Here is a 28000-nt window from a genome sequence, read left to right on the forward strand (position 1 = left end):
AGGCAGCTCCAAGTCCCTCGCCGTCAGCTCGGTTCTCTGAAGTTAACCGTCTCCAACGACAAAACAAGACCACGAGATCGTACGCCTTGCACACCCGCCTTGGCTGGCTCAGGTTTTTCCGCCGGGCATCCAAGCTGGGCAGATCACGTCGTCTTCCCGCCATGCGGTCGAGCTGACGCCTGGTATGCCTTTTGGGAAATCAATGAAGACCCATAACCTGACCCCGCAAGTCGATCAGAGGCTCGGGGCTACACCCCTCGCGTGCGCTATTGTGAAGGGGGACGTGCTATGCAACAAAAAATTATGATACACGAGAACACCCAGAATCACTATGAAGATGACGATAACGATCAAACTCACCAACGAGCAGAGTACTGGAAGCAGTGAAGAAGTTGGTGAAGTGCAACGATTCCCGCATCTAGGTTATACCTCCGATGTCAAATAGGTGCCATCCAGACAAGTTGTCGATATCTCGTTTCTGAAGAAATTTGTAATGTTTTACCTAGGTAAGTTTCCGACGAATCCAAAGAAGTCCATGTTTCTTTTCAGCGATCGGTAGGACAGTAATGTGTTTAGCTCCATGTATAATTGGCTAATGCGTGTGCCTGGAGAGAAGCTTGGTGCTTTTCCTAGCACATCCTGAGTTTGATGTGGCTCAAGCTTCAATTGGAGCTCCTCCTGTAGAGATAGTCGCTGTTAGAATTAAGAGGAGATGGATACTAAGGCAGCACAAGTAATGTGTATTTATTGTCTTTGCAGGGATGAGACCTCAGCTAGGATCAGTCCTTCTACTTGTTCACTTAGCTGAACCTTTGCTAGCTCTGAAATCAATTTGTTCAGGGTGGTCTCCTCCATTGGATGTCAACCATGGAGCACTGAGAAGAAGATGTGTGTGACCGTTGCAAGTTGTAGGTGCTAAGAAAAAGGTGAACAACTGAGAAGATGTTTGCTTGTCATTGCAAGTTGCTGTATTTGGTGTATTTTGTAGATATTGTGTATTCTGTAGCGATGGAACCGGTGAAGCTATCTTTATATGTGATGATGTATTAAGGTATAATGTAAGTTCCTGATGATACAATGATATCTATAAACGTGAAGGTTTATGAACGGAGATGAATCAATCTTTTACATGTGACTCTTTTTTTGCGGGAAATTTACATGTGACTCTTTTTTTGCGGGAAATTTACATCTGACTTTGGCCATAGTGTAGTGCATAATTCAATCTGTTTTGAACATGTGACTTTGGTCACAATGCAGTCTGTTTGACAAAAGCAAGTTAAAGTGACAGCATGGTCCATGTACCGGTTTTAAGCATAAAGTGAGACGAATTGAAAGCATGGCCCAGGGAACAAAGAGGCAAAATACAATTTGTCCTGACACATGATTTTTTACATTTTATTTTATTTCATCAACCATTTGTCATGACACTTTTGCGCTCAAACGCCATTTATTTATTCAAGTTAAACAAAAAACCTCTCTAGCGCAACTGATGCCTGCGCGTGGCTGGAGGACGCGAGTTCAATCCCCCAATCTCTAGTTTTTTTGAAGAAAGATAAAAAAGGACATTCGCTCGGAGGCTCACTTACAGCAAACTCTTTGAGAGAGCTGACTGGCATCGGATTTGCGCAAAGATCCGTGCAGCCAGATCAGACGGCGGTAAAGGCGTTCGCCAGAATCAGCCTCTTAGCGAACGTCCGTCAAATAACATTTCAGTTGGTTTTTAATATTTTTTTGTTCCTCCTTCCTCCGAGGGTCGTTTGCCAAAAGTTGTCAAGGTCTGCACGCGAGCGAGGGTGGTAGTTTCGGGTCCCGTCCCCGCCGCGGCTGTGCGCGTTCTTCCGGGGAGTGTCGCCATTGTTCTCGTCCTGGCTGCTGCCGCTCTTCTTCTTCGGTTGCGGTCGGTCCCTCTTTCTCCCTCCCTTTCTGCTCTGTCTCGGTTTGATTTTGGGGGCGTTGCCGGCGGCCGATTGGATTGGATTGGTTTGTTGTTCGTGTGACGGGGAGCTAGGTATGGGAAGGGAATCCGATAGGAGGATTTGCAGCCCTCGCTCGTCTCATGATCCGTTCCTCTCTAGCCCCCCTGTCTCATCTCATCCCATGTTTCTCTCTGATGCGCCGCCTCCGCCGACGGACGGTGGTCTAGCCAGCACAAGTGCCGGGGGAAGCTGTGGCAGGGGGCATGGTTAATACTCGAACCTGCCTGATGGCCTCTGCAAGTATAAGCCGACGAAGATTCGAGTCACGGAAGCATAGTAGAAAACGTACACTAAGACACAGAATTTGTTTCTCAGTCAATCAACCATTCGACAGAACAGAGACATGCAAAAGAATTTAAGAAACACAGGAGTAAAGCAAGACTGAAGCAGAATAAGAGTAAAAACGGCATGCTCTTAATCATAAAAATGTCATCCTCTTGACAAATAAAAAATGTCATGTTACTAATACTAAAAATTTCATGCTCTTAATAATAAAGTTGTGATCCTCTTAATGATAAAAATGTCATGTTACTAATTATTAAAATTTCATGCTCTTATAGAAAGTTGCCCGGGGGCATTGAAAAAGAAATGGAAATTGACATCCTACATATAACAAAAAATGCACATGGCAAGTTTAGAAAAATAATCACCTCTAAAAAACACCTATGTTGCAAAACTCTCTTCCGCAACAACACCTATGTTGCGAAAAAATTAAGACGAAAAAGCAAAGAAATGAAGACAACAAAAATTTAAAAAATATTTTTGCAACATTATCTGTGTTGCAATTTGGTTTCCGCAAGAACACCCATGTTGCAAAAATAGTGATGAAAAAAATATGCAATATCAACTATGTCGAAAAAGATCTCTGCAACATAACCTTTGTTGCAAAGTATTTCTACAATGCTGTCCTTGTTGCCAGGGGCGTAGACAGGCCCCAGGCCACCCTGGCCTTGGCCCTGGGCGTGAGGGCAAAACCTAGGCTTGTTTACTGCTACAGTTGTGTACTGTAGCACACTGTAGCCACAGTGCCCTGAAGCTGGCCCGGGGCGTGCCAATATGCTAGCTACGCTACTGCTTGTTGCAATAATGAGAACGGTGTTGGATGATGGATAGTTGTACAAATGACAGTGTGGCCCATAAATAAAAGCCGTTTGAGCGCAAAAGTGTCCCCATTCCAAAAACCTCTCTAGGCCAACTGATCAGAATCAGCCTCCTAGCGAACGCTCGCCAAATAACATTTCGGTTGTTTTATGTTTTTTGTTTCTCCTTCCTCCGAGGGTTTGCCAAAAGTTCTCGAGTTCTGCAAGCGGGCTAGGGTGTGGTTCCCGGTCCCGTTCCCACGGCGACCGTGCACGTTCTTCCGGTGAGTGTTCGCCATTGTTCTCGTCCTGGCTGCTGCGTCTCTTCTTCGGTTGCGTGGTTGGTCCCTCTTTCTCCCTCCCTTCCTGCTCTGCCTCGGTTTGATTTGGGGCGTTGCCGGCGGCCGATTGGATTGGGTTTGGTGTTCGTGTGACGGGGAGGTAGGGGATGGGAATCCGAGAGGAGGATTCTCAGCGCTCGGACGATATTTTCTGCTCTGTCTCACCTCATCTTTCTCTCTGATGATGCGCCGCCTCCGCCGACGGTGGTCCGGCCCAAGGGCCGGGAAGCTGTGGCAGGGTCCGTGGTTAATCCTCGAACCTGCCTGACGGCCTCTGCAACTATAAGCCCGAAGATCCGAGCCACGGCAGCTTCACCTAGAAAACATACACACGGAGTTTGTTTCTCCGGCAAGTGACTTGGTCTCTTACCCCCTCCGGCAAGTTTTCCGTCAAGTCGCTGTATCGGAAACTTTGCCAGGGCCAGTCCTCCCTAGTGTCGAAAGGTCTATGGAATGCGCGACTCCCGCTTAAAATTAAGGTGTTTTTTTGGCAACTGTTTCGTAACAGATTGCCCACCTCGGCCAATGTTGCCAAACGCAATGGCCCGTCATCCGGCCTTTGTGCGATTTGCAACGTCTCGGAAGACGCGAATCACGTGTTTTTTCGTTGCCCGTTAGCTCGTTTCGCTTGGAGTGCGGTTCGCACCGCAGCCAACACCACATGGAACCCGTTCTCGACCGCCGATCTCGTGACCATTGTCGACTCGGTTCAAGGAGGCAACAAACGCGTTCTTTGGAGCTGTGTGGGCGCGCTGGCCTGGGCCCTCTGGCTCACTAGGAACAAACTTGCGATCGAGGGTATCTTCCCAACCCACCCTGCTAATATCATCTACAAATGTAACCTTTTCCTGCAGCCGTGGAGTCCGTTGGTGAGGCGCAAGGATGCTGATAAACTTAAACATGCACAAGACCGTCTTCGCCAAGTCTACGTGATGGCTAGGGAGCCAACCGCCACTTCTTCGACATGAGGTGGCCCTTTTGGATGGCGCACGAGCGAGCCTACGTGCTCTAAGCTTAGGCTTCGAAATGCTGCTTTTGGCCTGCCCGTTAACTCTCCAGACTATGCGCTCTCTTTGGCCGGAGCCTCCATGCTCGTGTTTGTAATCTCAGACTCTGTCAGTCACGCTGCCTAGTTGTGGGCTTTATTAATTTAAAGCCGGACGCGCCCAGCGTCTTCGTTCTAAAAAAAAATTGTCTCTCAGTCAATCAACCATTCGACAGAACAGAGGCATGCCAAACTGACTCACCTCTGCTAGAGGAGACCATATTGTGATCTTGAGGGGGGAGGGGGGGGGAAAGCCTCGAATCATCGACCACGCCACGGCGGCACAACAGCCTGCTTAGGCTAATGTTCACACATATGACCTGTCCAATGGAAGCGATACTGTTATGGACCTGGATGCAGCAGCAACAAGAACAGGGCAGAAGCAGAGAATTGGGGACAGGCAACAGCAGCAGCTCCAGCTAGCATTCAGAGTAGAGGAGAGACTGGTTTGGGATTCAGTTACACTTTGGCCAAAAGACAGCCGCCTAGCTCTCTCGCCACTCAACTACTTAACCTGACAACCCACCACGCCAACTGCTGTTACAACAACAGGCAGCTAACACGCCCCAACACGTACACACACGCGCGCACGCATGCACACGATGCCTGTCAGGTGGTCCTAGCTGAATGTCTTGTTAGCTTAGGCCTCTGTTTTTGCGCCTCAAGGTGTAAGCACCATATCTCAAGCCAGGTCCATGACAGATATGCCCGTATCTGCCCCGCAAACCCGTAGATATACCGCTTCGGGGGACGGTTTGCAGGCCACCGTAAAATGTTTTACGGGCCGGGCGGGTATACGGGCTCTGTTCTGCCCAGAAAATTGGGCCGAGCCCGTATGCTCGCCGGAATTTGGCGGGTTGGCGCGATTTGAGGGGACTGCTAGAGTTGCTCTAACGCACGCCAACACACACATACACAATGCCTGTCAGGTGGACCATTGTGGCCTCTGCTTTTGCCTGAAGGTTTAAGCACCATATCTGAAGCCATGTCCATGACAGATACGCAGTAAACTAACGTTAATCCTCGAGCCTGCCTGATTCACACGGCACCTTCACCTATAACTATAAGCCGACGAGGAATTCGAGCCAGGACAGCTTCACCTACAAAGCATACACACGGAATCTGTTGCCCAGTCAAACCATCCATTCGACTCAACAGAGAAATGCAAAACCGACTCACCTCTGCTAGAGCCTAGAGGAAACCAATCGTTCTTACACTAAGGGCGATGCAAATCAGATCAAGCAAATCGGCTGCTGTTTTCATGGTCGAGCAGCTGGACTCATGTTGTTGCCCAGAATATATATTAACCAATAACATCTTCTGCAGCAGCACGAGATCAGTGAAATTACACACATGCTCGGTCGCTTTGAGTGGACTCGATAGATGGGCAACAGCCGCTCTATCCCTCACCTGCAACTACTTCCGCCATTTTCTTTTCGGGAAGCGTACCTTGTCTGACTGAAAAACTGTCTGCCAGTTGAAAATTCAGACATAGAAGAAACACAGGAGCATGTTTGACATAACTTTCCAAAGATATAATTTTCCTGAAGTATTTGAAATAAAGCAGGTCAGGGCTCCATAGACATAGTAAGTCTAGATTCAAAGTTTTCCAACAAATATTGCATTACAGTGAAAACGTGAGAAATAAACAGATAAGTGCTATAGAAACAATAGCTCTGGACTCCCAAGTGTTTCAACAATACTATGTTGCTTTATAATGAAAATATGAGAAAATAAAGCAGGCTAGGGCTGCAGAAACATGATTGTTTGTTCCTGGGACACATGACAGAATATGGGTAGCAATTATAGTTACATTCTAGTAACCAAGCAACTTTCTCGCTTTTTCCACAAGATCGGAGAGGAGAGGCCTGGCTGTCTTCTTCACTCCGCAATCAGTCCCTGCAAATAGCATGCAGCTTTCAAGGTCAGACATGATCTCTGAAGTCTCACGCAGCGACTCCACGCATAACTTTAGGCGCGCCGTGACCTGTCCGCGCTCCAGCATTAATACCACAATCTGGCCGCAAAACTTCACGATCCTTAGACAATCAGCTCTGGCGTCACGGTTCTCTTGTACTATGGCCTGTAACTTGGCCACAAATTTAACTTCTCCGATGTTACTATTTCGAACCACATCATCGAAGTCATCTGCAGTGATCAGTTTGTCACACATCACAAAAGTAAGCGATAACAATGCTTCTCGGAATTCCATTTTAGCTTTTAGCTCCTCATTTGCCTGATCAGGTGAGTTGATTTGGCCATTTGCTTCAGGCAACAGTTGGTTTTCTTCATCATGTCCTGGTCCAGAAGTTGCCTGATTTTCTTCATCATGTCCTGGTCCGGAAGTTGCCTGGTTTTCTTCCCGTGCAGAATTATTTCTTTGTTCTTTAGGGAGGTCTTGTGTACTGGACAATACTTCCCTGAGGACCTGCAACAATAATGTAACTTTATAACCAAAGAAAAAATACTGCCCAGATGATTCTACCAAAACTCTATCCGTGCCTGCTAAATTTTTGAGTGTTATGCTACTTTAGATATAAGTGGATCAACGGATCTGTAAGCTAACCTTTGGCTGCAAGGCTTCCTTCACATGATCCTTGTCCAATGTACAATGAGTGCACAAATTCTCCAAGAGCAACACTGCTACTGTCCTGTACGTGATGTTGTTCGTAGCATCAAGTATTCCATTGAGATGCTCAACAATATTATTCTTTTCCTTCATTATAAACTTAGAGATAGATTTTCTCCTGGAAAGTAATGCCAGTGCTTTCCCAGCCGTAACTCTAAGCTTTTCTTCTTCCCTTTCATCACTGGTAAGGAATATCTGCAACTGCTTCTTGATTAGATTTTCTTTTGTTTCGGTGCTGAGGTTGGCTGACGAATCAGTGACCAGTTCTGTCAGTATTTCTATGGCTCTCATCTGCAGTTCTGTGCCATCATTTTTTCCCTGATAAAGAATTCTCTCCAGGTTGCTCAGTGCATGCTCGTTCGAACAGATTTTGTGGACCAGATCACTTCTGCCAATCCACTCTGGAGAACGGATGAGCCTGTGTACCACTTTGAGTGACCCATTCACTACATCGGCCCATTGATTTGCATTGGTATCTTGGATTAGTGTCTCAGAGTACAGTGGTGCCATGATCTTAGGGAGGAGACCAGGGGTGCGGCATATGTCGCTGCAGTTCTGTTGATCAAAGGCGAGCCTCTGAAGAATTGCCAGGCCTTGCAGAATCAGCTCATTACAGCCATCTCGTTTGCCGCCATGGGTTGTGCTATCCACTACATCTTGCTGAATGTCAGCACCTTGGTTGGGAACATTGTTTGTTCTGCGTTTCTCTATGCCTTTGATACGAGAAATCAATCTTCCCTTAGCACCGCCAGTATTCTTTTCTGACTTACTAAACAGTAAATGATGATTGGGTTCTTGTGTGTTGTTCCAGTATGGAAGGGCGGTATCAAGCAGGGAGGATATGCACTGTGTTGCCCCAGGGAACTGGGACAAATGGATGTCACCGGCAAGGTATGCGACGATCCTGGCGGCGACCGCCCTTAGTTCTCTGTTACTGCTTCTCCACCCTGGTGTATCGATCAGCTTCTGAATCTTTGTTCTAGAAGGGAGTAAGAGAGACCTTACATCTGCCTCCAGCTTAATAAAGTTGTCCAACATCCTTGCTCCTGAGAGATATTCTTTCTGCAATTCTGAGTCAACCAAATCAACAGCATAGTGGATCAAATTCCTACCATCGATGGATGTAGGGTCCTGCCAGCATTTTGCTCGGGTATCATAGAGGTAATCTACAATTGTCACGCTGCCCCACTTTTCTGGTAACATGCAATCTTCACGGAGCGAAACCACAACCCAGATCGCCGCAAAATCGATACACCACCATAAGAAGAAGAGTACACCTTGGCAAATGACCAAACAGTAGAATATGATCAGTGCTGGCACCAGGTTCGCTTTGCCGTCTTTTGTGGTGTCGCCATAATCATGCTGCCGTAGGCGCCACAATGAGAGCACGATACAGGCGACAGGCCCAACCACATAAAGGATCCCTGCAATTAGAACCACGACCAGGGCCGGGATGGATAATATTTGCACGATGATGAGGACAGCTTGTACCCAGAGAACAGTTAAGGCACCATGCCCTGTGCGATGTTGATACAATTTTTGTAGAACACCTTCTACAGGGTTTGCAAGAACCTTCCTCGCAAGATTTCTCATTAGCTTCCGAAATATAGGAAACAGGTTGTCCCCTGAGTCGTTGAAGATCCTGTGTATGACATTCCAAATGCGTGGTCAGTGCCCGATCGGTAATACTCCCACATAGTACAAGGTTTGTACTAAATCGAGGACACTTATTTTCGGACGGAGGGAGTATAAATTATAGTGAGTTGATGTTTATTTGATTTTGCCCAAACCGACAATCACGGAAGGAGTTCTACCATCATAACATAAGAAGATAGTTGCACAGTCAAATTGAAAATCGGTTAAAAACCATTGCGACACGGTACCTAGAATAAGACCAAGAGCACCATCTGCCAGCGACCAAGGCAGCACCGGCAAGCACAAATTCAACGCACAACACCAGAGGGCCCCAAATCTACACTGCAGACAACGTCATCTGGTGACTCGGACTTCAGAATGACGAATCCAAGTGTAAAGCGCACGAAAAACAACACTGAAATCACACTAGCCAAGCCACCTCGAACAGGCAATGCTATAGCAAGAGTTAAAAGCACTGGGAATCCTACAACTTGCTCACAATGTAATGTTTTGGTCCTAGAACTTGCAAATTGACCCTACCTAGTCCCAGAACTTGCATCAAATGTGCAAATTTGGTCCTAAGCAATCACAGAGCGACAAGTGGACGCCTGGGTCCCGAGCCGATCAGCGTGCGGCATTTTGTAAAGAGGCCCCTGCCTTTCGTTGTAATCAACCCGCAGGACACGAAAGCATCCCCTCCAACACACACGCACACCCTGGACACACCCTGTCCGTCACGGGCACACACACTCACTCACCGTCACCTCCGGAGCGAGCTCCAAGGCAGAAGAGGCGGCTGAGCAGAGCAGAGCAGCAATCCATGGCGTGCCACTGGAGCGCAGCGCTGCTGTGGCTGTGGGCGGCTCTGCTGCTGCGCCTCGCGGCCGTGGGCAAGCCGCCCGCGGTGGTGGCCGGGCCGGTGTCCCGGGCGGAGGAGGCGAGGCTGTTCCACATATACTACGGGCAGGGCTTCAAGGTCATCAAGAACGCCTGGGACGGCAAGAGCTATCTCCTCATGCAGGTACTATACCAAATTCATATTCATAAATACACGCGCACGCATTGGTTAATCTGCAGATTGATTGATCGGCAATGGCGCGGCGTGATGATGCTTTCTGCGTGTGATGCTTTAGCTATCTGAGCCTTTGTTGCCGTGTGTGCAGCTACTTGGGGTGCTGGAGAACTTGAAAGGGATAACATCACCTCAGGTGGCTTCTCAGTGCGTGCTCCAGGCATATGCAACTGGAAATGTTCAGCTTGTCAACAGGACAGACACAGGTAAACTCACGCAGTTCCGCGCGCATTTCGTGAGCACGGATTAAGATAAAGGTTGCAACTTCACAGCCTACGTACCCTTCAAAGAGGACACTCCGTTGCAGGTAAGATCACTGCCTAGAATACACTGTCTCAGCAGTTATATGAACTGACAGATCTAATATTGGTGGCTCTGTGCAGAGGGCCAAGTGGATTAAATACCTGGGAACGTTCACGAACTCCGAAGACAGGGCCAATGCAGTATATGATGCAGTTAAGACCAATAAAATGTGACTGAATTTGCTTTGTTATGATTGAGATAGAAGACTCTGTGTATGCATTCAGTAATATTGCTACCATAACAAGTAACTCAAAATTTTAAGACAAGTTGTTTCTCCTAATGCAGATTAAGACAAACTAGTTGTGCTTAAGCAAAGCAGCTGCTGCCCTAAGCATCTGATTCAAACCTATAGTAGCATGGGTTGAATTCACAGAGGTATGCAACTTTACACCCAAGGGATCATGAATTTCTGGTGCATTTATCTAAGCAAAATTTTGAATGTACAGTTTTTACTGATCATCAGTGTACTGTAACTACTACTGCTGTAGGGAGTATGGACATTTGTCAGAGAAAGCTACAAGTTACAGATAGCATCACTTCGTGTTATTGCAGCAGTTTCAAAATTTAAGAAAGAACCTATTGTCACACCTTGTACAGCTAAAAATGTCCGCCCGATCACCATTTCAGATGATGCTAACAAGAGCTCGTTTCTTACCACTTGACTGCTTATATGAACTTTAACATTGTTCTAAAATGAACTGGGCCTCTTTTAGAGTATTTAACAAAAAATTACCACAATTCGTGAAAACGTGCCTATAAACTACCACTTTATAAAATTATGCCGAAAACTACCATTTTCTTACTAATCCTTGACTAAAAACTACCAAGTCTGAAAATAGCACGATTTGGCTCTTTTAGACGCGATTATGACAGAGTTGGCCCACGAGGGGCAAGGGCGGCGGCCGCGCGGGCGAAAACGGGACGGGGCGCAGGCGGCCGCGGCAAGGAGCTGCCCAGGGAGCGGCGGAGCGGGAGCTGGGCGCAGACAAGGCGAGAGGGAGGGTGCGCGCGGCGCAGGTGTGGGAGGACATGGGCGTGCACGCTGGCGGGAGCGCGCGGCGGTGGGCGTGGCGCGTGCGCGCGCAGAGCAGGCCGCAGGGCGTGGAAGAGGAGACCGGGCGCGGCTGAACATAGCAGGGCGCGAGCGGGCGAGGTCGGCCGGCGGGCGGCAAGGCCCACGACAACCAGCCACAGCTCGGAGTCGTTCACCGCTCACGGCTGCAGCGCGCCCACGGGCGGCCATGGCTGGCCAGAGCCACGGCTTGGCCGCTGCCACGGCCGGGGGCCGGCCATAGCCACAGCCAGGACTGGATTGCTTTTTTGAAAAATTTCTAGGGACCTGATTGCTTTTTTAGCCCGCTTATATGTGGGCCCAACTAGTCAGAAACGCGTTTAAACGAGTCAAATCGGGCTCTTTTCGGACTTCGTAGTTTTTAGTCAGGGATTAATGAGAATATGGTAGTTTCCGGCACAAATTTATAAAATGATAGTTTGTAGGCACGGTTTTCACGAATTGTGATAGTTTTTTGTTAAATACTCTCTTTTTTACTATGTACATGTAAGAAGAAAATTCCGCAAACCACCGTATGGTCTATTATTTCACAATTCTTGGACCGACTATTTATTTACCATTTACTAGTAGCATCTAACTCAAACTTGGTTCATATAAATTTCAGACGGTGGATGTGGTCATAGATCAGACATATGCCTCGGATCCTGCAGAGTACAAGCTATCCACATTTTTGGACAATATTGATGTGGGCCGTGACTCTTGTTTCAGTTTCATAACTAACCAAAGCATATGGAGATTTGATAAAAGAATAGGAAATTCCAAGGCACTTGGTAATGACAGTTATATTTATTGTTTCTGTGCTTAAGAAAACATAGTGACCTGGTTTTTCTTTTTTTCCATCCCATTTAATCAGGGTGATGAGTTGATAACAATGCCCAAACCTCAGTGTGTCATATGGTTTTACATATGTAGTCTCTAACAAACTTCCTGTTTTTAAAAAGATTGGTCAGATGGAGCTATCTCGCAGCCCCAGTTGGTTCTTGCTGATCAGATAGAAGTTTTCTTCCGAATGGGGAACTACACAACAGTTTACTTCAGGAACCTTGCAAAGATATGCGCTATATTTTCTCCAGGCTATCTTTTTCCTTATATTGAATTAAACCAGTAGCCCCCCAAAAAAAGATGTTGATCGGCAGCATTATAACTATTCAAGAAGAAGGGGTCACAGAAATTGGCCCTGAAATGTGCACTAGGAGCATATCCACGGCCATGGAGCCTACGATCCTGCCCTGCCAATGACCACCTTAGATGAACATTAAGACGATTGAAGCTTCAGTGCTCGCAAACAGCGCAAGCTTATTAGTGGGAGTGTTGAAATTATTCTAATTTCTAGGTTACTGACAATGTGACTTGAACGCCAATGTTTTGTTAAGTGTGTTACATCAGTTGTCAATTGATTTTTTTCCAAGAGCAGCAGTTGTATCTTTATCTGTCGATCGTTTTGATAAAGTGATCACATATCAATACAAACTTGTTTCAACAATATTACTTGAGAATGGCAAAACTATTCTTGGTACAAATATTTGCAGTCTTGTTTCCTTGAATGATAATTTGTTTATAAGACTGAGATGAACTGCTTGTAAACTCAGTGGTCTAGTCACTAGTCACATTATTAATTTGGCTTACAAGCGGACAAAAGAAATAAAGGGCCACATGAAACAATTGGAGCATGATTAGCGGTATCACCTTCAGGCACACAATCCGATGTCAAATGTGCAGCATTCTTATACCGCAGTTGTTTACAACGAAAGGCAGGGTTTTTTTTTGCAAAAACGCGCGCTGACCGGCTCGGGCCCGATGAGTCCACTTTGTTGGAAATATGCCATAGAGGCAATAATAAAAGCATTATTATTATATTTCTTTGTTCATGATAATTGTCTTTATTCATGCTATAACTGTATTATCCGGAAATCGTAATACACATGTGAATACATAGACCATAATATGTCCCTAGTAAGCCTCTAGTTGACTAGCTCGTTGATCAACGGATAGTCATGGTTTCCTGGCTATGGACATTGGATGTCATTGATAACGGGATCACATCATTAGGAGAATGATGTGATGGACAAGACCCAATCCTAAGCATGGCACAAAGATCGTGTAGTTCGTTTGCTAGAGCTTTTCCAATGTCAAGTATCTTTTCCTTTGACCATGAGATCGTGTAACTCCCGGATACCGTAGGAGTGCTTTGGGTGTATCAAACGTCACAACGTAACTGGGTGACTATAAAGGTGCATTATAGGTATCTCCGAAAGTGTCTGTTGGGTTGACACGGACCGAGACTGGGATTTGTCACTCCATATAACGGAGAGGTATCACTGGGCCCACTCGGTAATGCATCATCATTATGAGCTCAAGGTGACCAAGTGGTTGGTCACGGGATCATGCATTACGGTACGAGTAAAGTGACTTGCCGGTAACGAGATTGAACAAGGTATTGGGATACCGACGATCGAGTCTCGGGCAAGTAACATACCGATTGACAAAGGGAATTGTATACGGGGTTGATTAATCCTCGACATCGTGGTTCATCCGATGAGATCATCGTGGAGCATGTGGGAGCCATCATGGGTATCCAGATCCCGCTGTTGGTTATTGACCGGAGAGTCGTCTCGGTCATGTCTGCTTGTCTCCCGAACCCGTAGGGTCTACACACTTAAGGTTCGGTGACGCTAGGGTTATGAAGATATGTATATGCAGTAATCCGAATATTGTTCGGAGTCCCGGATGAGATCCCGGACGTCACGAGGAGTTCCGGAATGGTCCGGAGGTAAAGAATTATATATAGGAAGTGCTGTTTTGGCCATCAGGACAAGTTTCGGGGTTATCGGTATTGTACCGGGACCACCGGAGGGGTCCCATGGGCCCACCGGGTGGGGCCACCTGTCCCGGGGGGCCACATGGGCTGTAGGGGTGCGCCTTGGCCTACATGGGCCAAGGGCACCAGCCCTACTAGGCCTATGCGCCTAGGGTTTCCACCACGGAGGAGTCCAAGTGGTGGAAGGCACCCCGAGGTGCCTTGGGGGGGGGGGGGGAAACCCTCCCCTGGCTGCCGCACCTAGGAGATTGGATCTCCTAGGCTGCGCACCACCCCCCTTGGCCCTCCTATATATAGTGGGGGAGAGGAGGGATTTCATACCTCAGCCTTTGGTGCTTCCTCTCTCCCCGTTACGTCTCTCTCGTAGTATAGGCGAAGCCCTGCTACTGTGACGCCCTGCATCCACCACCACGCCGTCGTGCTGCTGGATCTTCATCAACCTCTCTTCCCCCCTTGCTGGATCAAGAAAGGAGGAGACGTAATCCGTTCCGTACGTGTGTTGAACGCGGAGGCACCGTCCGTTCGGTGCTTGATCATCGGTGATTTGAATCACGTCGTGTTCGACTACATCATCCCCGTTCTTTGAACGCTTCCGCTCGCGATCTACAAGGTACGTAGATGCATCTAATCACTCGTTGCTAGATGAACTCATAGATAGATCTTGGTGAAACCGTAGGAAAATTTTTGTTTTCTGTAACGTTCCCCAACAGTGGTATCAGAGCTAGGTCTATGCGTAGTTCTCTTGCACGAGTAGAACACAAAGTAGTTGTGGGCGTTGATTTTGTTCAATATGCTTGCCGTTACTAGTCTTATCTTGATTCGGCGGCATCGTGGGATGAAGCGGCCCGGACCGACCTTACACGTACTCTTACGTGAGACAGGTTCCACCGACTAACATGCACTAGTTGCATAAGGTGGCTAGCGGGTGTCTGTCTCTCCTACTTTAGTCGGATCGGATTCGATGAAAAGGGTCCTTATGAAGGATAAATAGCAATTGGCATATCACGTTGTGGTCTTTGCGTAGGTAAGAAACGTTCTTGCTAGAAACCCATAGCAGCCACGTAAAACATGCAAACAACAATTAGAGAACGTCTAACTTGTTTTTGCAGGGTATGCTATGTGATGTGATATGGCCAAAGTTGTGATGAATGATCTATATGTGATGTATGAGATGTTCATGCTATTGTAATAGGAATCACAACTTACATGTTGATGAGTATGACGGTGACAGGATGATCATGGAGCCCCAAGATGGAGATCAAAGGAGCTATGTGATATTGGCCATATCATGTCACTATTATTATTTGATTGCATGTGATGTTTATCATGTTTTGCATCTTGTTTGCTTAGAACGACGGTAGTAAATAAGATGATCCCTCATAATAATTTCAAGAAAGTGTTCCCCCTAACTGTGCACCGTTGCTACAGTTCGTCGTTTCGAAGCACCACGTGATGATCGGGTGTGATAGATCCTTACGTTCACATACAACGGGTGTAAGACAGATTTACACACGCAATACACTTAGGTTGACTTGACGAGCCTAGCATGTGCATAGACATGGCCTCGGAACACAGAAGACCGAAAGGTCGAGCATGAGTCGTATAGAAGATACGATCAACATGAAGATGTTCACCGACATTGACTAGTCCGTGTCACGTGATGATCGGACACGGCCTAGCCAACTCGGATCATGTTATACTTAGATGACTAGAAGAGGGATGTCTATCTAAGTGGTAGTTCATTAATAATTTGATTAGATGAACTTAATTATCATGAACTTAGTCTAAAATCTTTACAATATGTCTTGTAGATCAAATGGCCAACGTTGTATTCAATTTCAACGCGTTCCTAGAGAAAACCAAGCTGAAAGACGATGGCAGCAACTATACGGACTGGGTCCGGAACCTGAGGATCATCCTCATAGCTGCCAAGAAAGATTATGTCCTACAAGCACCGCTAGGTGATCCACCCGTCCCACAGAACCAAGACGCTATGAACGCTTGGCAGACACGTACTGATGACTACTCCCTCGTTCAGTGCGGCATGCTTTACAGCCTAGAGCCGGGGCTCCAAAAGCGTTTTGAGAGACATGGAGCATATGAGATGTTCGAAGAGCTGAAAATGGTTTTTCAAGCTCATGCCCGGATCGAGAGATATGAAGTCTCCAATAAGTTCTTCAGCTGTAAGATGGAGGAAAATAGTTCTGTCAGTGAGCACATACTCACTATGTCTGGGTTACATAACCGCTTGACTCAGCTGGGAGTTAATCTCCCGGATGATGCGGTCATTGACAGAATCCTCCAGTCGCTTCCACCAAGCTACAAGAGCTTTGTGATGAACTTCAATATGTAGGGGATGGAAAAGACCATTCCTGAAGTATTTGCAATGCTGAAATCAGCAGAGGTAGAAGTCAAGAAGGAACATCAAGTGTTGATGGTCAATAAAACCACTAAGTTCAAGAAGGGCAAGGGTAAAAAGAACTTTGAGAAGGATGGCAAGGAAGTTGCCGCGCCCGGCAAGCAAGCTGCTGGGAAGAAGAAGTCAAAGTATGGACCCAAGCCTGAGACGGAGTGCTTTTATTGCAAAGGGAAGGGTCACTGGAAGCGGAACTGCCCCAAATACTTAGCGGACAAGAAGGCCGGCAAAACAAAAGGTATATGTGATATACATGTAATTGATGTGTACCTTACCAGTACTCGAAGTAACTCCTGGGTATTTGATACCGGTGCCGTTGCTCATATTTGTAACTCACGGCAGGAGCTGCAGAATAAACAGAGACTGGCAAAGGACGAGGTGACGATGCGCGTCGGGAATGGTTCCAAGGTCGATGTGATCGCCGTCGGCACGCTACCTCTACATTTACCTACGGGATTAGTAATAAACCTCAATAATTGTTATTTCGTGCCAAGTTTGAGTATGAACATTGTATCGGGATCTCGTTTAATACGAGATGGCTACTCATTTAAATCTGAGAATAATGGTTGTTCTATTTATATGAGAGATATGTTTTATGGTCATGCTCCGATGGTCAATGGTTTATTCTTAATGAATCTCGAACGTAATATTACACATATTCATAGTGTGAATACCAAAAGATGTAAAGTTGATAACGATAGTCCCACATACTTGTGGCACTGCCGCCTTGGTCACATAGGTATCAAACGCATGAAGAAGCTCCATGCAGATGGACTTTTAGAGTCTCTTGATTATGAATCATTTGACACGTGCGAACCATGCCTCATGGGTAAAATGACCAAGACTCCGTTCTCAGGAACAATGGAGCGAGTAACCAACTTATTGGAAATCATACATACTGATGTGTGCGGTCCAATGAGTGTTGAGGCTCGCGGTGGCTATCATTATGTTCTCACCCTCACTGATGACTTAAGTAGATATGGGTATGTCTACTTAATGAAACACAAGTCTGAAACCTTTGAAAAGTTCAAGGAATTTCAGAGTGAAGTTGAGAATCAACGTGACAGGAAAATCAAGTTTCTACGATCAGATCGTGGAGGAGAATACTTGAGTCACGAATTTGGCACACACTTAAGAAAATGTGGAATAGTTTCACAACTCACGCCGCCTGGAACACCTCAGCGTAATGGTGTGTCCGAACGTCGTAATCGCACTCTATTAGATATGGTGCGATCTATGATGTCTCTTACCGATTTACCGCTATCTTTTTGGGGCTATGCTTTAGAGACTGCCGCATTCACTTTAAATAGGGCTCCGTCGAAATCCGTTGAGACGACACCGTTTGAATTATGGTTTGGGAAGAAACCTAAGCTGTCGTTTCTAAAAGTTTGGGGATGCGATGCTTATGTCAGGAAACTTCAACCTGAAAAGCTCGAACCCAAATCGGAAAAATGCGTCTTCATAGGATACCCTAAAGAAACCATTGGGTATATCTTCTACCTCAGATCCGAAGGCAAGATCTTTGTTGCCAAGAATGGATCCTTTCTGGAGAAAGAGTTTCTCTCGAAAGAAGTAAGTGGGAGGAAGGTAGAACTTGATGAAGTATTACCTCTTGAACCGGAAAATGGCGCAACTCAAGAAAATGTTCCTAAGGCGCCTGCACTGACTAGAGAGGAAGTTATTGATGATGATCAAGATACTTCTGATCAAGCTCCTACTGAAATTCAAAGGTCCACAAGGACACGTTCCGCACCAGAGTGGTACGGCAACCCTGTCTTGGAAATCATGTTGTTAGACAACAGTGAACCTTCGAACTATGAAGAAGCGATGGCAGGCCCGGATTCCGACAAATGGCTAGAAGCCATGAAATCCGAGATAGGATCCATGTATGAAAACAAAGTATGGACTTTGACTGACTTGCCCGTTGAACGGCGAGCCATAGAAAATAAATGGATCTTCAAGAAGAAGACAGACGCGGATGGTAATGTGACCATCTATAAAGCTCAGCTTGTCGCTAAGGGTTATCGACAAGTTCAAGGAATTGACTACGATGAGACTTTCTCACCAGTAGCGAAGCTAAAGTCCGTCCGAATCATGTTAGCGATTGCCGCATTCTACGATTATGAGATATGGCAAATGGACGTCAAAACGGCATTCCTTAATGGTTTCCTTAAGGAAGAGTTGTATATGATGCAGCCGGAAGGTTTTGTCGATCCTAAGAATGCTGACAAGGTGTGCAAGCTCCAACGCTCGATTTATGGGCTGGTGCAAGCATCTCGGAGTTGGAACATTCGCTTTGATGAGATGATCAAAGCGTTTGGGTTTATGCAGACTTATGGAGAAGCCTGCGTTTACAAGAAAGTGAGTGGGAGCTCTGTAGCATTTCTCATATTATATGTAGATGACATACTTTTGATGGGAAATGATATAGAACTCTTGGACAGCATCAAGGCCTACTTGAATAAGAGTTTTTCAATGAAGGACCTTGGAGAAGCTGCTTATATATTAGGCATCAAGATCTATAGGGATAGATCAAGACGCCTCATAGGTCTTTCACAAAGCACATACCTTGATAAGATTTTGAAGAAGTTCAAAATGGATCAGTCCAAGAAAGGGTTCTTGCCTGTTTTACAAGGTGTGAGATTGAGCTCAGCTCAATGCCCGACCACGGCAGAAGAGATAGAAGAGATGAGTATCATCCCCTATGCCTCAGCCATAGGTTCTATTATGTATGCCATGCTGTGTACCAGACCTGATGTAAACCTTGCCGTAAGTTTGGTAGGAAGGTACCAAAGTAATCCCGGCAAGGAACACTGGACAGCGGTCAAGAATATCCTGAAGTACCTGAAAAGGACTAAGGAAATGTTTCTCGTTTATGGAGGTGACGAAGAGCTGGTCGTAAAGGGTTACGTCGACGCTAGCTTCGACACAGATCTGGATGACTCTAAGTCACAAACCGGATACATGTATATGTTGAATGGTGGAGCAGTGAGCTGGTGCAGCTACAAACAGAGCGTCGTGGCGGGATCTACATGTGAAGCGGAGTACATGGCAGCCTCGGAGGCAGCACATGAAGCAATATGGGTGAAGGAGTTCATCACTGACCTAGGAGTCATACCCAATGCGTCGGGGCCAATCAAACTCTTTTGTGACAACACTGGAGCTATTGCACTTGCCAAAGAGCCCAGGTTCCACAAGAAGACAAGGCACATAAAGCGACGCTTCAACTCCATTCGTGAAAATGTTCAAAATGGAGACATAGAGATTTGTAAAGTACACACGAACCTAAATATAGCAGATCCGTTGACTAAACCTCTCCCTAGGGCAAAACATGATCAACACCAGAATTCCATGGGTGTTCGATTCATCACAATGTAACTAGATTATTGACTCTAGTGCAAGTGGGAGACTGTTGGAAATATGCCCTAGAGGCAATAATAAAAGCATTATTATTATATTTCTTTGTTCATGATAATTGTCTTTATTCATGCTATAACTGTATTATCCGGAAATCGTAATACACGTGTGAATACATAGACCATAATATGTCCCTAGTAAGCCTCTAGTTGACTAGCTCGTTGATCAACGGATAGTCATGGTTTCCTGGCTATGGACATTGGATGTCATTGATAACGGGATCACATCATTAGGAGAATGATGTGATGGACAAGACCCAATCCTAAGCATGGCACAAAGATCATTTAGTTCGTTTGCTAGAGCTTTTCCAATGTCAAGTATCTTTTCCTTTGACCATGAGATCGTGTAACTCCCGGATACCGTAGGAGTGCTTTGGGTGTATCAAACGTCACAACATAACTGAGTGACTATAAAGGTGCATTACAGGTATCTCCGAAAGTGTCTGTTGGGTTGACACGGATCGAGACTGGGATTTGTCACTCCATATAACGGAGAGGTATCACTGGGCCCACTCGGTAATGCATCATCATTATGAGCTCAAGGTGACCAAGTGGTTGGTCACGGGATCATGCATTACGGTACGAGTAAAGTGACTTGCTGGTAACGAGATTGAACAAGGTATTGGGATACCGACGATCGAGTCTCGGGCAAGTAACATACCGATTGACAAAGGGAATTGTATACGGGGTTGATTAATCCTCGACATCGTGGTTCATCCGATGAGATCATCGTGGAGCATGTGGGAGCCATCATGGGTATCCAGATCCCGCTGTTGGTTATTGACCGGAGAGTCGTCTCGGTCATGTCTGCTTGTCTCCCGAACCCGTAGGGTCTACACACTTAAGGTTCGGTGACGCTAGGGTTATGAAGATATGTATATGCAGTAATCCGAATATTGTTCGGAGTCCCGGATGAGATCCCGGACGTCACGAAGAGTTCCGGAATGGTCCGGAGGTAAAGAACTATATATAGGAAGTGCTGTTTCGGCCATCGGGACAAGTTTCGGGGTTATCGGTATTATACCGGGACCATCGGAGGGGTCCCGTGGGCCCACCGAGTGGGGCCACCTGTCCCGGAGGGCCACATGGGCTGTAGGGGTGCGCCTTGGCCTACATGGGCCAAGGGCACCAGCCCTACTAGGCCCATGCGCCTAGGGTTTCCACCACGGAGGAGTCCAAGTGGTGGAAGGCACCCCGAGGTGCCTTGGGGGGGAGGGAAACCCTCCCCTGGCCGCCGCACCTAGGAGATTGGATCTCCTAGGCTGCGCACCACCCCCCCTTGGCCCTCCTATATATAGTGGGGGAGAGGAGGGATTTCATACCTCAGCCTTTGGTGCTTCCTCTCTCCCCGTTACGTCTCTCTCGTAGTATAGGCGAAGCCCTGCTACTGTGACGCCCTGCATCCACCACCACGCCGTCGTGCTGCTGGATCTTCATCAACCTCTCTTCCCCCCTTGCTGGATCAAGAAAGGAGGAGACGTCATCCGTTCCGTACGTGTGTTGAACGCGGAGGCACCGTCCGTTCGGTGCTTGATCATCGGTGATTTGAATCACGTCGTGTTCGACTACATCATCCCCGTTCTTTGAACGCTTCCGCTCGCGATCTACAAGGTACGTAGATGCATCTAATCACTCGTTGCTAGATGAACTCATAGATAGATCTTGGTGAAACCGTAGGAAAATTTTTGTTTTCTGCAACGTTCCCCAACACACTTGTCGCTCTGTGATTGGTCCAGGACCAAAATTGCACATTTAATGTAAGTTGTGAGACTGAGTAGAGTCATTTTACAAGTTCTAAGACCAAATCATCACATTCTCAGCAAGTTCTAGGGCCCAGTGCTTTTAACTCCTACAACAAATATGGCAGCTTCAAAACTGAAAAAGCCGTCACTGTTTTTTCCCCGAATAAGCGGGATGCATATCTCATCAAAAGAGTTGTTTGCTCAGCCCCAAAAACTCAAAAGAGAAGCTGTCAGTCGTTGCCACATGGGTCCCTTACCACTGGTCCCACGGCTGGATCAGGAACGCTACAGCAAGTGGAGAGAGAGAAACATGTTGTAGAGTAATAGCCTGCTGCAGCATATGCTTCAAAAAAATTTATGAGTGTAAGATGGGTCATATATTAATAAAGTGATTGGACTACAATGAATTGAGGGTGGCTCTCCTCCCATCTCTCCCCTCCTCCCCCTCCTCATCCTCCCCATCGGCTCTCCCCTCCGCCATGGGTGGCGCTGCTCTCAGCCTTCCTCCCTCGCGGGCTGGCTGGTCTAGGACTTGGTGGATCCAACCCTTCACCCCGTTGCGGCGCCTGTTTCGCCCCCGCGGGGCATCCGCTTCTGGGCTCGGGTGGATGATGCGTCGGACTCTGACTCTAACCCCCCGCCGTGCCGCTGGCCTCCATCGTTGGGGGTTCGTCCTATGCGTCCTATCATCGTCGATTTGCTCCGGGCGGTCGTGGTGGGGCCTGAAGGGCCTCTCTGCCGTCCGGGGTGCCGGATCTGGCTGGGCGGCGGCGGTGTCTCGTCAATCTCGTCGTCCTGATAAGTTTGGGCGTCACTCCCTTGAGGCTGGTATCCTCGGTCCCGGTTCGTCCCCCCTCCCTCCCACTCCTTTGTCTGATCCGGCCTCACCTCTGTCGTCCCGTCGACCCTGGAATTGGTGATCCACAGCGCCGGGCAGCGGCGGCGGCGGTGGGTGCAGCCCTGCCTCACCCCCAGCCCTAGGTGTGGTGGCTATTGGGGATGGGCCATGCCTGGGCTGTGTGCTCTGGTGTGTGGGCCGGGGTCTGGGCCGCGGCTGGTGGGGAGCCTGTTTGGCCCAGTCGTGTCCAATGTGTCTTCCCCTCCTCTTATGGGCCTGGGTGGACCTGCCTGCCCCCGTCCACCTCCCGCCGCATGGGCTTGGCCTGCTCTGGGTACTTAAGAGGCATCCAGACCCCTGGCTAGGGTTTCCTGCCTCCCGTCATGATCTCCTCAGATCTAGGATCCCTCCTCGCACTTTCTCCCTCATTCCCCCGCCTCCTCTGCTCTCTCATTTGTTCGCGGGCGTCGTGGCCAAGGATCGGATGCGCGGCTCGTCTAGTGACCGCAACTCCAGTCGCAAGAGGCCTCTGAGGTCGCCGGGGGCGAGTGATTCCTATCCGATGGCCTACAAGGCTTCTCTGCGGGCCAAGCTGTAGGATGCGCAGGCGGCACGTGAGCGCGATAGTGTGGGCTCGTCCCGTCCGTCTGATGGCTGGGGCGCGTCTTCTGGCTTGGTGGGGGCCGGAGCGGCGGTGGATCCTTGGGAGGCAGCGGCCTCGGCTGCGGGGATGGACAAAACTAACTCGCATTTTATGTTGTGAGGGGATGGACAGAACGTAGGCATTTCCTTTTTTTGAGGTACGTAGGCATTTCCTAAGTGACGCTTCAAGCGCTGCATTTTACAAACAGGCGCACACCCCCTACGAATTGGGCCGGCCCATTTAGATTTCCCTTTACGTTAAACTGCAAAAATTAGCCGGCCCATTTAGATTTCCCTTTACGTTAAACTGCAAAAATTATAAGCGTGAAGCGATTCGAACCTGTGATCTCTTAGTTCTCGTTTAGCTGCACTAAGCACGAGAGACAGCACACATAATAGTGTCTAAAAACAATTCTTGTGATTACTAACTCGGTTTTATTCTTTTTTTATTTCTTTCTATTTTTTCTACTTCCTTGTTATTTTTGTTTTTCCTTTTCTATTTTTTAAAATACATCAACTTTTTTCAAATTTTATGATTTTGTTTCTCAAAATTGATATACTTTTTTCTAGATTTGTGAACTTTTTTGAAAAATCGATTAAAGTTTCAAAAAAATGTGAAGTTTTATTAAAATTTTGAATTATTTTAAAAAGTCGATGAAATGTTTTTATATATTTTTGAATTCTCTCCAAAGGTGATGATTTTTTTAAATTTGTGAAATTTTTCAAATTCGATGAACTTTTTTCAAAGTCGATGAATTTTTTTCAAAAAACTATTCTTAAACTTTTCTTGAAGTTTGTGAACTTTTTGTAAAATCCATGAACATTTTGAATTCACCAACTTTTTCTTTTTTACAAATTCTTTTCAGATTTTAATTTTTATGGGCCGCCCATTTTTGTAGCCGATGAGCGCTTGAACTCCTAACCGACGCATAATGCACTGACCAGGAGCCCTAAACTTATGCATTTAAATGTGTTTTAAAAAAGTCACAATTTCTTAACTGAGCACCGAAATTAACAAAGTGTTTTCACTCATAGGTTCCTCACAATAAGCTCTTCAAGACTACATCCTGCATGGGTATGTTTCGACGAATTTTTTTATATAACTTTTGGGCTTCAGGAAAGAGCTTTATTGCTACGAATACCAACATTAGTGCCATATGTGCCAATTTCATGTTAGATAGAAATGTTGCATATCGACTACTAGGTAGTTGGTTGGTGCATAACACGAAGTTGCACATCTCAGTGTAGCAGGGGCGGAGACAAAAGGGGCGAGCATGGGCTAGACCCCCCTAATGATGATCACACGCTAGTAGAAAACAGGGCTTTGGTCCAGGCCAGGTCAGCCCATTAGTCCCGGTTCAGTCTAGAACCGGGACCAATGGGGGTATTGGACCCGGTACGTGAGCCCAGGGGGCCGGCCGGGCCACGTGGGCCATTGGTCCCGGTTCGTCTGGACCTTTTGGTCTCGGTTGGTGGGACGAACCGGGACCAATGGGCCTGGCTCCTGGCCCACCACCATTGGTCCCGGTTCTTTGCATGAACCGGGACCAAAGACTCCCCTTTAGTCCCAGTTCATGCCACGAACCGGGACTAAAGGGTTTGCCCAGAGTTTAGTCCCACCTCGCCAACCGAATGGGTGCCCACACCTGTTTATAAGCCCGTCCCTCTCTGCGTTGTTGAGCTCCTCTCAAAGTGAAAATAGATGCACCTATAGAGGAAATTGGACCTAAATTCATAAATAGAAATTAATTATGAATTTATGTTTAATTTTCTCTATAAGTGCATCTATGTTCACTAACAGAGAAGTTTTTATTTTTTGTGACCTAAAAGAAAAAAGAAATCATTAAAAAACTATAAGTATTTAGTTCTAAGTAAAATCAAAAAATAAATAGCAAAAAAGAAAAAAAATGCCTATAATATTTGTTATGACTAACTAAAATTACCAAATTGAGTAAAGTTATTCATAAACTAGTGATTCACACAAATTTTAAAAAATTCAAATTTAAACTATTCAAATTTTAAAACTAATGGCACTAACAGAAAGTTTATAATATTTGTGACCTAAAATAAAAAAGAAATCACTACACAACAAAAAAACAAAAAAGTGCCACCTACTATTAAATAGCAGGAAAAAGATTGACTCAAAAATCAATTTTAACTATTCTACAAAGTGTTTTCACACAACTTAGTAAACTAGTGATTCACACAAATTTTAAAAAATTCAAATTTAAACTATTCAAATTTTAAAGCTAATGGCACTAACAGAAAGTTTATAATTTTTGTCACCTAAAAGAAAAAAGAAATCACTAAAAAACTATAAGGATTTAGTTCTAAGTAGAAACGAAAAAATAAATAGAAAAAAAAATGCCAGGACAAGCTTCAATCCAAAAGCAAGCTATACATATTTAGTACATAGTGGTTGGTTGGTCCAGTCAACTATAAAAAGCTTTAGTCCACAAACAAACCAAGACAAACCATCGTAACATAACAAATACAATAACCAGGTCATGGTATTGATCAAGCAAGATGCAATGCAAGATAATAAACCTACTTACTTAGTGCAACCTACCGCACCCCAACTTCATTCCCAGACTCCATACTTGCCCAGACTATAACAATGGGGTTTTGTCTATAACAGAACGTGCCCGTGGGCTACAATTTATGTTAGCTTTTTTCATTTTCGTGAACCAATCTGTGGTTGGATGGTTAGAGGGACAATGGCATTCCCAACCCACCAGGGTTTAAGTCCTGCTGCTCTCTTTGTTTCTAGATTTATTTTAAGATTTTCGGCGATGCACTTTCAATGGGAGGAGACGTTCCCGCGAACGAGAAGGCGCCTACGGTGACTTCATAAATCTCAAAATAATATGTCTGCTCAGTCTCTCGAAGATACTCATAGGGGTAGGGTGTGCGTGTGTGCGTTCATAGGGGTAAGTGTATGAGCGTGTTAAAAAAGTTTTTTCATTTTTGATTTTTTAAATATAAATAATATACATAAAATAAAATAAATTGTATTAAAAATGTTCACCTATTAATTTAGAAAATCCATCAAATTAATTATGAATTGTTTGTATAATTTTTAAAAGTGTTTGCATTTAAATTAATTTAAGAAGATATTTTTTTAGAAAATGATCATATAAGCTCGATTTTTTTAACAAATATTGATGTTGTGTATAAAAGTGATCATGATTTAACTTCTTATGGTGTTTTCAAACTGTTCCTGCATTTTAATAAAGTTTGTGTGTTTAATAAAAAATGTATTTGAAACAAATATGAATATATGTATGGAAAAAATATGAGCCTAGGGTGCCAGCAGACTACGGATTCTCAAATAAATACATATTTGCAATTACAAATATAATTATAATTTACATATTCTTTACAAATTTGGAAAAATAAAAAGAGAAAACTAACATGTTTAAAATGTGCCGACCGAACTACTGTCTGGTTTAGTCCAGCGAGCGATATGTCATGGACATAGATGCTAAAAATTCATTCTAGCTAAGCAGAGCCAGTGGTTGTATTGGTAGTTCTTCCCGCCGGTATATCTCCAGTCGCTGGGTTTGAAACCCTCGGCCGTGTCATTTTTTCCGAATAAAAAGTTGGAGTTCATGTCACTTAGCCAAAAGATATAAATGTTCAGTATCCTAATAGGACATGAACTGTTAGGGCATGACCAATGCATAGCCTCAGGATGATGCCTCACATGCCATGTAGAATCGGATAACAGAAAAAGTAGGTTCGGATGAAGAAGCGGGATCCTTTCCAGGAGGCAGATGCTTAGAGACAAAAAATGTGGTCCGGTGCGTAAAGTTGATGGAGAGGAGGGATGCATGTGTAGTGAAAGTCACTTTCTATTCTTTGATGAGGTTCACTAGTAGTAGCTTGCATTGGGGAGAAAAAAATCAACACATATATTTCAAATTACTTTTTGTCATAAGGCATCTATATCCACATGCCACCATTGTACATGCCCTTATGTGGATTTGTTGGCTAGCTAGGCACGTGGGTTATCCGATGTCACCAGTAAGAATTCTGGGTGGCCTGTGTTTTTAATTGTTAGCTTAGAGATGGAACCCACCCGATGCCACACATCCAGCTAGTGTACACCTACATGGGCCTTTCCATAGAAAACCCAAAATAAAAATCAAAGGGGATTTTTGCAAAAGGAGCATGCCACACGCCCTGACTCCACCATGGGGTCAGTGATAGCGGGGCTGATGCCATGCTAGCATGACACGTCCGTGTCGCCGGTGTATAGAAACATGATTAGCACTGTACTTGCACGTTTAAGTTAAATTTTTGCATCAGTTCAATGTATATCATAAGTTCTAGCATTAAAATGACCGTTTGCGTCAACTTCTAGAACCACCCGTATAATTGACTCTTAGCAAAATGATATATCTAAAAGCATATGGACAGACGTGAAGATTGCAAAACCAAATACAAGGAAAAAGATTAGTAAGAATAAAGAGGCTTTAAAGTACTGACCTTGCTGCCTGTACCATGCTAATGCTCGTGAGGCACCAAAAATCCTTTTCTCCAGCCCGGTGACGAAGCCACCGAGGAGGACTACCGTCGACCATGTGAGCGCCAGGTAGCCTAACCCCGTCACCCCCATCAAAACGTACACCTGAAGGAGCGCGTAACTGTTGAGCGACACCTCCTCCGGCCGCACTCGCGCCCGCGCTCGCGTTTGCGCAAGTACTGTTTGCTGGCCCGGTGGTCCAGATTTGTCCACCCACCACTCGACTGCTCTTGCGGCTACACCCACCACTAACACCGCCAGACTAACGAGCACATCCGCCATATTTGGGCGCGAAGTCTTGCTCTGGAATTAGCAGCGAGTGATCTTGCAGCTAGCTATCTTCTTAAAGGTGAGGAATGAATGGTTAGGGAAGATGTATGAATGTAGCTCTTCTCAGCTCCTGCTCCGGGTTTGTTTATAATAATACAATTAGCGTCGCAGCCCACCA

The 28000-nt window shown here is 45.9% G+C and overlaps 2 protein-coding genes across 2 annotated transcripts; one reads left to right on the forward strand and one right to left on the reverse strand.

Annotated features, from left to right (window-relative positions):
• Positions 1–6040: 6040 nt before the first annotated feature.
• Positions 6041–27991, reverse strand: LOC125539707 (uncharacterized). Its single transcript, XM_048703218.2, has 3 exons — positions 27516–27991; positions 7008–8712; positions 6041–6869 (listed from the first exon to the last, which is right to left on the reverse strand). Exons 1-3 carry the CDS (start codon positions 27608–27610, stop codon positions 6258–6260), a joined length of 2412 nt encoding a protein of 803 aa, XP_048559175.1. The 5' UTR covers positions 27611–27991; the 3' UTR covers positions 6041–6257.
• LOC147992722 (uncharacterized) lies at positions 8726–10156 on the forward strand. Its single transcript, XM_087531503.1, has 2 exons — positions 8726–9726; positions 9869–10156. Exons 1-2 carry the CDS (start codon positions 9268–9270, stop codon positions 10025–10027), a joined length of 618 nt encoding a protein of 205 aa, XP_087387629.1. The 5' UTR covers positions 8726–9267; the 3' UTR covers positions 10028–10156.
• Positions 27992–28000: the final 9 nt, after the last annotated feature.

The sequence above is a fragment of the Triticum urartu genome, chromosome 1A, assembly GCF_056163025.1.
Source record: "Triticum urartu cultivar PI428250 chromosome 1A, HENAU_Tu73, whole genome shotgun sequence".
In the NCBI taxonomy this organism is placed as follows: Eukaryota; Viridiplantae; Streptophyta; class Magnoliopsida; order Poales; family Poaceae; genus Triticum; species Triticum urartu.